Here is a 14282-nt window from a genome sequence, read left to right as displayed (position 1 = left end):
ATAATCATAAATAAAATATGTAATATATAATTGTTTACATAAATAAGATTTTCAAAATATTTTGACTCCTTTTGACGAAATTTACTTTTTTTCTATAAAATTTAATAAACAAATTTCACTTGGTCAAAAACCTCGAAAATATCATGCAAGATATCTCTGAATTTGTTCATATTATATTGATTATAAATTATTATAAAACACGGTCACGATATTTTTTGTCTAATCGTTGTTTAAAGTTAGAATTTTCACAAAGTTCATCATAATCGCAAAAATATGCAAATTATTTTGTAGTTGAAAATCAATACAATTTTTAATATTCATAGGTACCTTTAAAATGTGATTTAACGTTTTTCATTTTTTTAGTTTGTTGAAATTGGATATTCACACATAAAATAAAAATTTATCATTAAACGGTTTTTTTATTTTTTTGTAATTCAAAAATGAATAACTGTAATTGTATGTTTGGAATTCTCACCAAATGTTAAAATTAGCATTTTTTTTTTATACTGGGTATTTCATTATTTCATTGAATGCGAAGTATTTTAATAATTATAGATAAATAAAAAATAAATGTGCGTGTCAATAGATATCAATTTAAATATCTATTTAGAAATATATAAAATTACATTATATAATTATAAGATAGTTAAAAAAGAAATAGTTCTAATAAATGGAATTTATTCCAATAGGTATTTCATTTTAAATCAATACTATTAAAGAATTTACTTAACTTTAGGGGACCGTACTTAATAAATTGACGAGTCTTTTTGCTGTTGGAACATTTGGAACAACTGCGTGCTTAAACATTTTAGAATTGTGATTTGAACGAAAAATAACAATATCAGTTATTGTAATTTAAAAATATTATTCGTTTGTCCTTGAAACTATTAATGTGTATATTATATTTTATACATACAATGACATTTCCAAACGTAATGTTTTCGGTAAAATAAATAAAATAAAATAGTTAGATTAATTTATTAGATTATAAAGTATAGGTACTTAGTAATGTAAGCTGACATATGGTGTCTGCTCAGAATCGCTTTTCGTATGCAATAATTTATCATTGAATTAAAATTTAACACATAACATGCATTGTAATATTTTGTGTTTCAATCCTCAATAGCGAGGTACATTTGATACTTATACTGTATAACAGGGTGGTTTCCTACTTTTCTCTCTTTTTTTAGGACTCCAATTTTTTCGGTATTATCACCATCTAAAATTGGAATCTCCATTGTAAGGTTCAGCGTCGATTCACAATATGTGATTACAGTATCGGTTGCAGATATTAACGGCGAACAGACGATTAGCATCTGGGAATGGACATCGGGCAACGAAGAATCGATTTGTATGTAACAGCAATATGTATATTACCTATCTACTTTGGTGCACACATCATTTAAATTAACATTGTATCATCTTCGTTGAAACATATTATTAATTGGTAAATAGGTTCAACAACACTCGACAACAATATTGATACGATCTTGCACCTATCATGCTGCTACGATAATACCAACTTCTATTGTCTGACTACCGAAAAGCTTGTATTTTTTATGACTCTAGAGAAAATAGATATAAATATTAAAAAAAAAAATAATCCACAAACAAATATACACTATACAAATAAAATAATAATCACTGTTCCGGTCCAAGATCCAATGCAGAAAAAATATAATTATACACAGTCAACATATTTAACAAACAACCGTCAAGTTGTGTCGGGGTCTACTGGAGGTACCTATGATACTGATAAATGTTTTTTGATTTGAGTGGTCAGATATTATCTTAAAATATTTAAGTACGCCTTTTTTATCCAATCGTTACTAGGTTGGATAACTGTATGGGATGATACCAATTATGATGTATTGGAAATTACAAATGAACCGATAACGAACAACAAGCTATATTTAAAACACGTCAAATTAGACGAGCATTCGATAACTACTATAATTTGTAACCAAAAGTATTTACCACAATTAAGAAGTTTTTATAACTTTTTTTAATGTACTTTTTTTCAGCCATATAATAACAGGCAATACAAACGGTGATATATATTTTTACGATAAATCATTGTGGGTACAATACCACTTGAACATGTTTATAGGCGATCCCATTTTTTCCATAGCAATGCTTGACAATCAAATTTGTATAGAAAATGGTTTGTACTAAAATGAACTGATTTTATGACATATTATATTATGTTTCTGAAGTTATATTCCTAGGTGTAATATAGTAATACTTTACCCTAGCGAAAGGTAATTCAAGTACGTATGACAATTCAGAAAAAGTAACGAAAAACAAAACCTGGCCTGATGACGACTCTATGTCGTCGTGTGACAATACCCCAGAAGTCGGTGTCGATTTCACCACTGGCCAAGATTTTAAATGCAGTCCATTTTGTATAAGTACTGATAATTGATGTTTAAATATACGCTCTGCGTAAATCAACCGGAAGAAATTATTACTCATTAAATTGCTCATTTATTAATGTGTCTTCATTAGGCACGAGTAACTGCAGAATTTATTACATCGATATTTTCAACAAAAGTGTTGATTATATATTTGAACAATGTGAAGTAGAATTCATTACCGCATTGGAAACACACCCAAACCGGTAAAGGGTTTTTGATGTGTATTTATTATGATTTTTAACATTTATAACTGTACTCACAATGCTGTAATAGAAATAGTATTATTCGTTTTATAATAGAAATGAATTAATAATGGGCAATTCAATTGGAGGACTCGTTACGTTTAATTATCGAAAGAAGACAATTATCAATAGGGTTGTTGGAAATCGGGAGACTAAAGAAGACCAACAGGTCACCTGTATAAAATATTCCTCAAATGGCATGTATTATTTGAATGAAACAAACTAAAAAATTACTATAATGTAATTATTATTATATAGTTTTATTATACGAATGAGATGCTCTCTTCTTTTAGGAAAATATCTTTGTTACGGTCGTGTAGATGGATTGTTTCAGTTTATAGATACTAATAGCTTAACGAATACAATGGAAAACACATCATTCAAATGGAACAACTCAGCTGTTAAACACATAACGTTTAACGAGTCTTCAACACATGTTGTTTACACTGTAAGTTTTACTAATGTAAAATTTTATCTAAAATACAATGTACACTGTACAAACTAGTAATTACATAATATAACAAAGTATAAGTATAAGTTAATTATAGGTTGAGAAAAAGTATCCATCACAATAATATTTAAAATATAATAAAATTTTATGTATACCTATTTATATATGTGCATTGTGCATATTATTATAATTTTCATGAACTTATTTACAAGTATAAACATAAGAGCTTAATAAATATTATAGTTACAAACATCAATCAAATATTAACCATTTTGAGATATGGTTTTTAATTATTTTTAAAATCCATACATATATAGTATAGGTGGATATAATAGGGCAGTTATAATGTAGATACGGCTACAACACGTTTGGGCACAAAATCACAACACGTTTCGGCACTCTATATCCCTAAAAAGATACCACGTTTGGGCACTAAAATGTAAAATGTACATACCTTTGTTTAAAAAGTATATAAAATATATACTTACATGCATAATATATATATACAAATATACATATAATCAAAATAATATAAGTAATATAATGTAATGTAAATAATAAAGTAATATAAGTAATAAAAATATACAATAATGTAGCTACAAAGTGTTATAAAATACGTGAGTTATTTATACTCGTGTTAAATAAAAATAAAAATAGTAATATTAAATTAATCAAAATAATGAAGGTATACAATTTTATATATAAAAAAAAAAAATAATAATATATTATGTAATTATAATATTTATATTTTATTTCCTTGATAATGACTTCCCATCTTTTTTAAGTATTCAATTAGTGCTATGTCTCCTTTGTCATAAGCATTCCAATTATCATTCAAAAATTTCCTTTTAAGTTCAGCCTCTTTTCTAGTGTAATTGAATTGATTTTTTTTTAATACTATTTATTTTTAATGCAGTTTCTGCCTGAATGTTAGTTAGAACGTCTACTACATGGTGTATGTTTGGATGCGGATGGTAAAATAGTGCATTGAAATGTTTATGGAAAGCTTCGGGTCCATTGGTTGTCCTAGTATTATTTATGGGAGTTTCTGCCCAAATATTTGGTGGAAATTAAGACTCTTTATTAGTATAATTTTCTAAAATATAATCAGTAAACGTATGGTTATCCGTAGGAGGTATAGAAATGAACCCAACAAAACCATCATCAAATTGTTCAGCTGGTAAGAATGCTAGACCAAAAAAATATTTTAGCCATAACCCTATTTCTGTATTATTTTTATACTGATTAAGTAAATAATTATTTGATTGGATTTTACGATACCAGCTTTGACCCAAATTAAATTGGCACGCAATAATTTGTACAGTTGGAAACGATTCTTCGATTGCAATATGTGCACTTTTTTCAAAATCCAAATGTATTTTGTTAATTTGTATTTCTTTGTTAATTAATTTTTTACAGAGTTCTTTAATTAATGTCGTCCACATTTCCTTAAATTTATCAGTTGATTTCGAATTTAAAAAACAATAAATCAAAGGCAGATAATAATTGTTTTGTAATATGTGGATTGTATATAGTTGATAAAAATATGACGACAATATGTAAAAGTACCATCAGCAAAAATTTCACGTACTTCACACAACATAACTAAATTTGTATAACAAGTGAATATTGGTATGCTTTCATTATTTTTCATAAAACAAAATTGTTCGTTATTATTAGCAATGATATCGTTTTGATTTGAAAACAGTTGATGCTTAGCCTCGTCTATTGATTAAGGAATAGTTAATATTAGTTTTCGACTAGCTTCATATATAGATTTCCTGAATAAACACACATCTGAATGACTTATATCAACAGTAATTTGATCTTTAAGTACTTTTCTGATTATTTTATTTGGTTTAGTATACACATCATCAATGTCCTTTCGTTTAAGTGTAGACATTATTTTTTGTCGATTTAAAATATTTTCAGAAGTGGCCGGATTTGTGATAATTTTTTTGTGAAATTATTAAATCAAGGTTCTCACCAATGATGTTACGTTACATTGACGATTTGTACATCTGAAGTGAAAAGTTCAGACCTTCAATTGTTTATTTTCACTTAGCTTATTTCCCTGTATTAGAACACATCGTCTTTCTCGTTTTGTTACAAATATATCATCTATGGAGTTTATGGTAAGAATATTTACATAAGTAACTACGGCACTACACATTCCACAAGCGACTACGGACTGATTGTCTGATATGAATTTATGGTGAAATAAATATGGATAGGTACCTATTGCATTTTGTTACACTATTAATACAACTTTGGAAATTACAGATAAATAGATTTTTCGATATTTTCGATAACGTTTGTGATTTCGCATTTTATCGCTTTCTACTATAATATTTATTATCGTTGGAAGTCCCGAATGCGGTTATTATTGTCGTGCACGTGTAATGTATGTGACCGCTCCGCTTTTTTTTTTTTTACTTAGCTTCACGGCACTACCGTCGCGCTGGATTAAAGGTATATACAGATATACAGTATATACATACCTATATGATTTTGATATATATGTATATTTGTATATATATATTATGCATGAATGTACATATTTTATATACTTTTTAAACAAAGGTATATACATTTTATATTTTAATGCCCAAACGTTGTGTGGATTTCAAATACTAAACAGGTAAAAATGCCCTAACGTGCTGCACCGTGTAGATACATGTATAATGTATATAATGTAGATAGTAGGTATGTATTAAACATAAATATATATATTCGGTATATCTTATAAACATATTATATAGAATATAATTATGTGAAAATATGTAAAATTTCTTCAGATTCATTCTATTTATTATGTTTGGATATTTTTTGGTCATATTTATATATAGATGGTATTCTGTACGTTTTGTATGTCGTATTATTACTAGTGCCTACCTCTATCTATTACCGTGTTTCACGACCTTTCTATTGTGGCTACTGGTGACGTATATATTTATGGTACATTTTATATACGTGTATTAAATGATCACTAAAAATAAATACTAATAATACGATACTTAATATAGTACAGTGAAACCTCCCTTAACAGACACCTCTAAATAGCGGACATTATTTGGGGAACGGGGAAATTTTTCTATAGGAAAATCTCTAAATACCAGACACTCTGCAGAATTTTATAGCATTTTAACTTTTGATTTTAATCATTTCTATCGTAAATTTGTAAAATTAGAAAATGCATTAACATACGAAATGACTTTGTGTCAAAATACGAAACAATCTAAAGTAATTGATTTATTTAATATATATTGATTTTAATTTTTATATCAACAATTTTTTTTATCTTTTTACCTTCGCATTTTTAAAAATACGTAAAAATAATTAAAATAGAAATAAATTAAATTTATTATGTATAAAATATTAAGCTAATCTACTTAAATAATTTTAGCTATTAACAGGGCTAATTATTGGGGGGGGGGAGAACAAGGGGAACTAACCCCGAAAGTCTTGGTGGGGAGCGCAAAATTACCTTATTACATTGACATAATAGACGGGGGCTAAATTATGAGAGCGAGCTAATTTTATACTCTGCCATGGGTAAAAAATATGCTACATCCGGCCTTGGCTGTTAAACTCCGTTAATTTGCTTTATCATAAATATAATATGTAAGCAGTAAGCACATCTTCAAATAGCTATTTTTAAATTAAGATTCTTATTGCCTTGTTGTTGTTGATATCTGAAACGATTCTGTCTATTCTTGGTAAAGTAGAATTTAATTTGTTACACTGATTATTGTATAATTGTAGAATTTATTCACCATCATCATTGCTCGAAAAAGCTCAAAAATCAAAATAAGCGGAAGAAAGCCCTACAACTTAGATTTTCTCATTTCATCATAGCATTCCTCACACATTGTTTAATTTTTTTTTTTTCATAAATTTAGCAATTTAAGACACACCCATGAATCATGATATACTATAAACATCACTAAAATTAAGTTAAGAGATTTTAGCATAAAGCTACGTCCTTACTTAATATAATTAATTTTGTTATTGTTATGTGATATTTTATTTGTAAAAAAACATATATTTTTATATTTTGAACCCCAATTGGCTTTAGTTAGAATATATTTATTAATTACATTGTATTATTGACTCTAAACAAGGCTAATAGATAAAATGTTTGCGAAACGGCCCATAATAAATAACATAATAAGCCGAGCCGAAATGTTATAAAACAATTATTTTCACTGTAAAAATTAAAAAAGTTCTCTTTTATAAAAATATAATTCCAGTACAATACTATAATTTAAATTTTAAATGAAATAATTTAAAAAATATAAAAATGTTTATATGTACTTTATTTTAAAAAACAAATCTTAGGAGGGATGCGTTATTCTAGACAAAATAAGTGGAAGTATGAAATATGTAAGTTTAAAAAAGTAAAAATATGTCATCCCTCCCCCCTTCGAGTATTACGCACGATATAGAATTAGCGTGAATACGTGATATATTTTATTTATTATTGAGATTTCTACTTATTTCATATTTGTATTGTTTTAAATCATAATAGTGTATACTAGTCGCTGGTAAACGGTATTCCTTATAATAATTAGTTGGTGACTCCTAACTGGAATGAGCAATACTAGTTTAATAAGTACATCTTAAACATATTACAAATTTAAAACTTAAAACATATTATTGTAATGCTGCAGGACAATTTGTGTGGTATATATCTATATGGCATTATAGAACAGGAGGATTCGGACAAATTCATAGTTGAATACTACGGGTGTTACGAAGTCCACGAGGGTATCATTCGAAATATTATAATAACCGAGCACGATAATAATCTATTGATTTACAGTCTCGGGGCGGATCACAGAATCATCGCATTGGATTTCGATAAAACGTAATTGTTATAATATAACATATTACATAATTGTTGTAATAATTGGGCGTTTAAAACGAGCTTATTTAATAGCTCGATTGTAATATTGATGATATAATATTGATTGTCACCATAATATTACATTATTACCATATCAATTCTCAGATGTGAACGTTTTGGCATTTTTACAGAAAAGATAGCGAGCCCCCCAAACTGGTAAAAATGATGAGAACAGAATCGTATAACGAACCTCAATGTATGATGGAATCGACCATCTACAGAGAGGAAGAATTAAATTTTATTATTAGCGGCAATGATGTATATACTTACATGGCGTTTAATCTATTGACTGTTATTTGTTATAAATTACTTTTTTTAATTTATGTTCCTACGGTTTTTTTATAGTTACGTATATCCTTATGGGACGGCAATCGATGCATACGTACCACTCTAGGAGTCAATCTCGAAAAGCCGATTCGAGTAATGAAAGTAAATATCATACTGATAATATAAAAAATATTTATTTATTTATTTATTATTTTTAATATCATATTAACAATATTCAAACGAGCATAATATGGTATCTACATAGGTAGCAGTGTCGAACACACAAAAAAATCAAGTTTATCATTTTTTAAATGATGTTTATTTTATTTCTCAACATTTTTCGGAATCAATAGCAATCATCACTTATCGAGTCACTCCTGGTATTTTTTAAAAATTATTATAAATATGATGATATCCCATGTTAATTGTATTTCATTTGTTTAATCGTCACTTCAATTGCATCAAGTGCTTTATAAAATTATCTGATCTCAGTATTTTGAGACCACAAATTAAAAATAACACTCGTTTTTGTTCGTACATATAATTTTTGAATATTTCATGTTGTTTTTAATGTTACAGTAAGATGCATATCATTATTATTCAATTTAAAATTTGCTATAAAATCTTATCCCACGCCATCATTCTTTTAAATCGTTTAAATCTTATTATTTAACTAAAATTAAACAATTTATAATAGTATTATGTTAACATTTTATTTTCACAAATTAAAGTAGGTATCAAAAATATTTACAACATATTCCTTTTTTCCCCAATCTCGTAATTTCGTAGGTAATGACCGATTTTCTCATAAATTCGCCATAAGTGGGGCGCACTCACGCGTGTAAAATATTATGTATGTATAAGTTCAACTATACTAAGTATAATAGGAAAGAGCTCAGAAATATGTATATAAACATAATTATTTATAATTGTCCCAATCAAAAACCATTCGAAAGTCTACCCGATCGAGCGAATGTTAATATTTTAATAATAAACCTATTCTACCACTGCAAACTATTCGATATGGTTACTTATTATCAAAGGATTTAATGTTGATAATTTCGGATATACACCGATGTTAAAAAAAAAATTATATTTCCAGGAGTTTCCCAAGTTCAACCATAATATATTTTTTTGCACTGACACAGATATTGGAATTTTACGGCAGCCCATCGATGGAAACCCGTATAAAAACGCGGCAGTGCTCTGTTCCGGAACAAAAGTCAGTTGTCCTGTCATAATTATATTCATTTATTTCTACATGCATTTTGAAACTATAAAAACAGTACCTATTATAGATTTCGTGAATGGAGCGAATGTCCATGTGATGCAAACCATTTAAGTCAGTGTTTCCCAACGGGCGTAACACGTTTCCACCAAAAGTGTACCTTTCCTTTTTCCACCAATATCGATTTCCGCCAAATGAGATCCACTTAACGACATTTTTACCAAAACAATTTGTATACTAAGACTGGTTTGAAAAAATAATATATATTATTATGGTATACTTTAACTATATATATTGTACTCATATATATGATTGGTTGATATTTTTTATTTTAAATTGTAGAATATACTTTTCATGAGTTTTTTGGATTAATGTAAAATGTATACACATATATATTATAATATTTACACTATACAGACATATAAATGTATAATCAATGTATATTATACGTTTATCGTGTATTTGATAATATGTTAAACCGTTTTCGTACTTACTTTTTATGTCGATTAACCAAGATAATATTTTAACAGGACAATATTTTATGAACAAGTTAAAAGGTTATACACAGTTTAAATTATGCATTACAACTGTGTATGTTAAAATAAAACGTGTTATAGTTTTAATATAAGCGTAGTATACAAACGTTTTGGTGGAAAAGGGAAACGTCCACTTTTTGTGAAAACTGGCATCGCCCTTGCCAACCTCTTCTATTATACGGTTTACAACCCCTTTTAAGATTTTCAAAAAGCTCACGCCTTTTTCATATAAATTGAAAAAAATTGAATATATTTAGTATAGAATTAAACAAATACAAATTTTACTTTGTAATGACAGCTTGCACCTCCCAACAATATGCACACGCTCCTCAGGTTGGGAAACACTGATGTATATAGTGTAATATTAATAAATTATATTGGTATTTGGTTGCATTGTAGCTACCAATTACAGGCTGTATGTTTTTTGAATTAGCTATTATATGATTAAAATAAACTGTAAATATGTAAAATAATTAATAATTTTAAACATTAATATTATATAAAACGTATTATGTATTTTGTGCAACGAATTTTTTTTTTTTTAGATTATCAATATTGATACTTCAATAGATAGTAATTATATTTTTGTAATAAACGAAAATAGCCCTTCGATGATAATTTGGTCTGTGAATATGAGGTAATAAAATAAATTCTAATAAATAACAATTATATAAGTAAAAATACAAAATTAATTGAATATGTATGCGAAATACATTTAATAACTATGAATAAAAATATACATTTTTTTATTTATTATTTAGTCATTAGTACTCATTACATATATTGTTATACATATTTTGCATTTGAGAGAAATTTGTTTTGCATAATACTTTTATTTTTTCCATGACTTTATAATTGCATCGAATAGATAATTTGGTGTACTCAGTTAAAAGTATGTAGTTTGAAAACATAATTTTAATAGTTTTCATAACTGCTCAACAATGTACAAAATAAAGATAGAAGAAATTTAAATAAAGCATGATAATCATAATCTAAATGACAACCTTTACTTAATTTCCATTCTTAAAATCATTTTTCAAATGTTAATGCAATCATTTACCCCCGTTGCTTTCAATCTTTGTATTTGTACAAATACCTATATACGACTGATACATGCAAGTTAAATTTAATGGTTGACACCTTTTCACATATTTTTGTGAAAATTCTAAAACATGTTTAATTTGTTTTTGTTTTTTGTTAAGCTATTTAGATACATTAGAGAAACACGGCGGTGTTGGTTTAAAAGCATACACTTCTCTTCTAGAAGGCGGCGAAAATGGACCGGAAATTACAGAGTTAAAAGAATATTTTTCTTGTGTTCAATTAGCAAGTAGTCGAAATCCAGAAACCACAGTTATCAGCGATTATGTGGACGTTTACAATGTATCTTTTCTCATGAGAGCAATGGGATATTTTCCTTCTGAAACAGAAGTAAATTTCATCATGGTCGCAGCTCCTATTATTGATTATAAAAAGTCCACATTATAGTGTATCGACTTTTATAGTTTTATCAATTGTTTTTTGTTGTACGATAGCTTAAATTATATAATCGTTTGACACAAAAGTATTGGTTATTTTCAGTTGTCAAATATGCTATACGAAATGTTCACCAGAACAAACGATTCTACCACAATGGCATTCGAAGAGTTTGTTATTTTGTATTTGAATTATAAGCCACAGTTAAAAATTAAATGTGAAGAACTTCGTGTGGCGTTCAACGAATTAATACAAAATGACCAATTTGTAAACGCTTACGGAGAAAACAATATACTGACTAGGGAATCGTTTGTACACATGATGAAAAATAAAGGTCAAATAACGATCATTAGTAAATGTTTTGCACTTTTAAATACGTTATCGTCATAATTTAGGTGAAAAAATCAATCCTCGCGAATTAGAAATTATTTTGAACACATTACTAAAAACAACAAAAGACATATCGTCAGGTTTAAATCATAACGCCGACTTGATTCACTTGATTTTACCGTTCGTACGTACAACGTATATTTATTAAACGCATTTTAAAAATTTCAATATTTAAATTACTATAAGTACCTATGACTATTTGGGTACCTTGATTCATACTCTTCATGCCAATATACTCTATTTAATTATAGCTTATTATCGTTTATTTTTTAGGTACCTAATATTGATCATATTTTCTGGCATAGCCATTCCTTTGAGGCAGGCACGTATTTGAGGGGAGGGAGTCTATCTTAGAATATATCTTATAACTTATAACTTATGTGTATAGGGATGAGAAGTTATAGGAGGAAAAATTGTCAAAATATGCACAAAAAAAACATAAAATATACAAAAAAAAAAACGAAAATATGCCAATAAAATCGAAAATATACTTACAGTTTTTAATTATAAATAAAAATGAAAAAAAAATTAAATAAATGAAAAAAATAAAAAATAAAAAATATGCGTCAAAATGTTAGCACCTAATCGACAATTTCTTGTTTCAACGTCAAAAAAAATTATAAATTTTTGTAAATATTGTGACACTCACATTTAGTTTTTATTTATTTTTCATACCTGTAAATTTGTTAAATTGGACAACTAGAGCTTTTTTAAGACTGTAAATGTGTAATCAACGACGATTGACCAAGAGGATATTTTTATATTTTTATTTAAGTATAATATTTAATTAAAATATTTAATTTAAGTATAATCTTCGATAATATTAACTAAATATGCATTTTTGTGCTCAAAAAAACGTTTAATACCTATGTTAACCTTATAAAAATGTACCCAAATATGCAAAAATATGCAAAAAAACAACAAAAATAAACACGCTAGGTTATGAAACGGATTTATAGCTCACATATAGCTATATAAATAGAAGACATATATAAAAATATACAAGCCCTATAACTTCTCATCCCTAGTTATTAATATTTATTATTAATTATATATAATTAGTCACCCTTTGTATATAAGAGTACACCGGCACAAATGTATTATGGAGGATTTGGACTATTCCTAAAAAAAATAATCGCTCTTCCCAAGACGAGGTTCTAGATATGTGCCTGCTTCGAGAGCATAATATTTCAAGCTATTTGCTCTACAACTTAATTAGGTACTCTTTGTATGTATATTATATATATACCTGTACCAGATTTGTACAGAGCCACATACTAATAGCGGTCTGACTAATGATTAATTGTTAATTATATATATTTTTTTTTTCATACCAGAAATTTAACTTTCAAAGATACATTTTATAATTTGTCTTGTATAGTAATAGAAAATTAAAAACTATTGATTTATATAATATTATTATTGAGCCATATATTTTAATGAATTTACGTCAATAATGTTCGTATATATGTTAAAAATTAAAATACACTATTTGTATAAATAAAGGAAAATATATATTACAGTATAGTGGAGCGTCGATTATCCGCACTAATTGGGACCGAAGGCGGTGCGAATAATCGATTTGTGCGGATAATCAAACCATTGAAAATTTTAATATAAAGTTAAAAACTAATTTACTAGATATAATACTAAATATATTATTCATACATAATATAAAAAATATAATGTATTTATTTGAAATAATAATTAATTTTTCGCCGCCAACCATTTCATAATATAACATTAAGTATATATATATTTATGTATAATATAACATTATAGTACATGATAAAACTAAACTAAATTAAACTAAAAATAAATTTGTTCGCAAAAATTCTGTAGTGCGGATAATCGACGCTCCACTGTATATATTTCCAATTTTTTATAATTACCTAATATTAAACTTTATGCTAAATTCATTAAAAATTTATAATTTAATATAAAAATTGTAATCTATTGAATAATTACATTAGTTTATATTTAAATTACAGACATACACTTTTGAAGAAATGTTCTCAGATTTATTAGGATTCCAAAGCACAGACTGAACAAAAAACGATAATCAAAACATTTCGTACTTATTTATACAATATACACAATTCTTAAATGCATGGTTGTAATAATGATTGTTTTATTTTAATAAATTTTAATTCGCAAGGCCAGAAGGTTTATGCACTAAACATTATTGAAATATATAGGCACTTATGTGCTTAAAAACACTGATATATGCCCTTGTTTTTTTTTAAATTTATAAATATAAGTAAAAAAAAACTTTTAATACAAAAATTGTTATTTCAATTACGTTGACTGGTAGTTAAAAATATTATTTTATTATACGTTTTAAAATTAAATTAAAAATTTCAATA

The 14282-nt window shown here is 26.8% G+C and overlaps 1 protein-coding gene across 1 annotated transcript; it reads left to right on the top strand.

Moving 5' to 3' along the window:
* Positions 1-11445: 11445 nt before the first annotated feature.
* Positions 11446-13964, top strand: LOC113557919. Its single transcript, XM_026963456.1, has 4 exons — positions 11446-11481; positions 11632-11860; positions 11922-12040; positions 13908-13964. The coding sequence occupies exons 1-4, from the start codon at positions 11446-11448 to the stop codon at positions 13962-13964; spliced, it is 441 nt and encodes a 146-aa protein (XP_026819257.1).
* The last annotated feature ends 318 nt before the right edge of the window (positions 13965-14282 follow it).

This window comes from Rhopalosiphum maidis, chromosome 3 (assembly GCF_003676215.2).
Source record: "Rhopalosiphum maidis isolate BTI-1 chromosome 3, ASM367621v3, whole genome shotgun sequence".
Taxonomy (NCBI): domain Eukaryota; kingdom Metazoa; phylum Arthropoda; class Insecta; order Hemiptera; family Aphididae; genus Rhopalosiphum; species Rhopalosiphum maidis.
The sequence above is the reverse complement of the archived record's forward strand: the minus strand, read 5'-3'. Positions and strand labels throughout refer to the sequence as shown.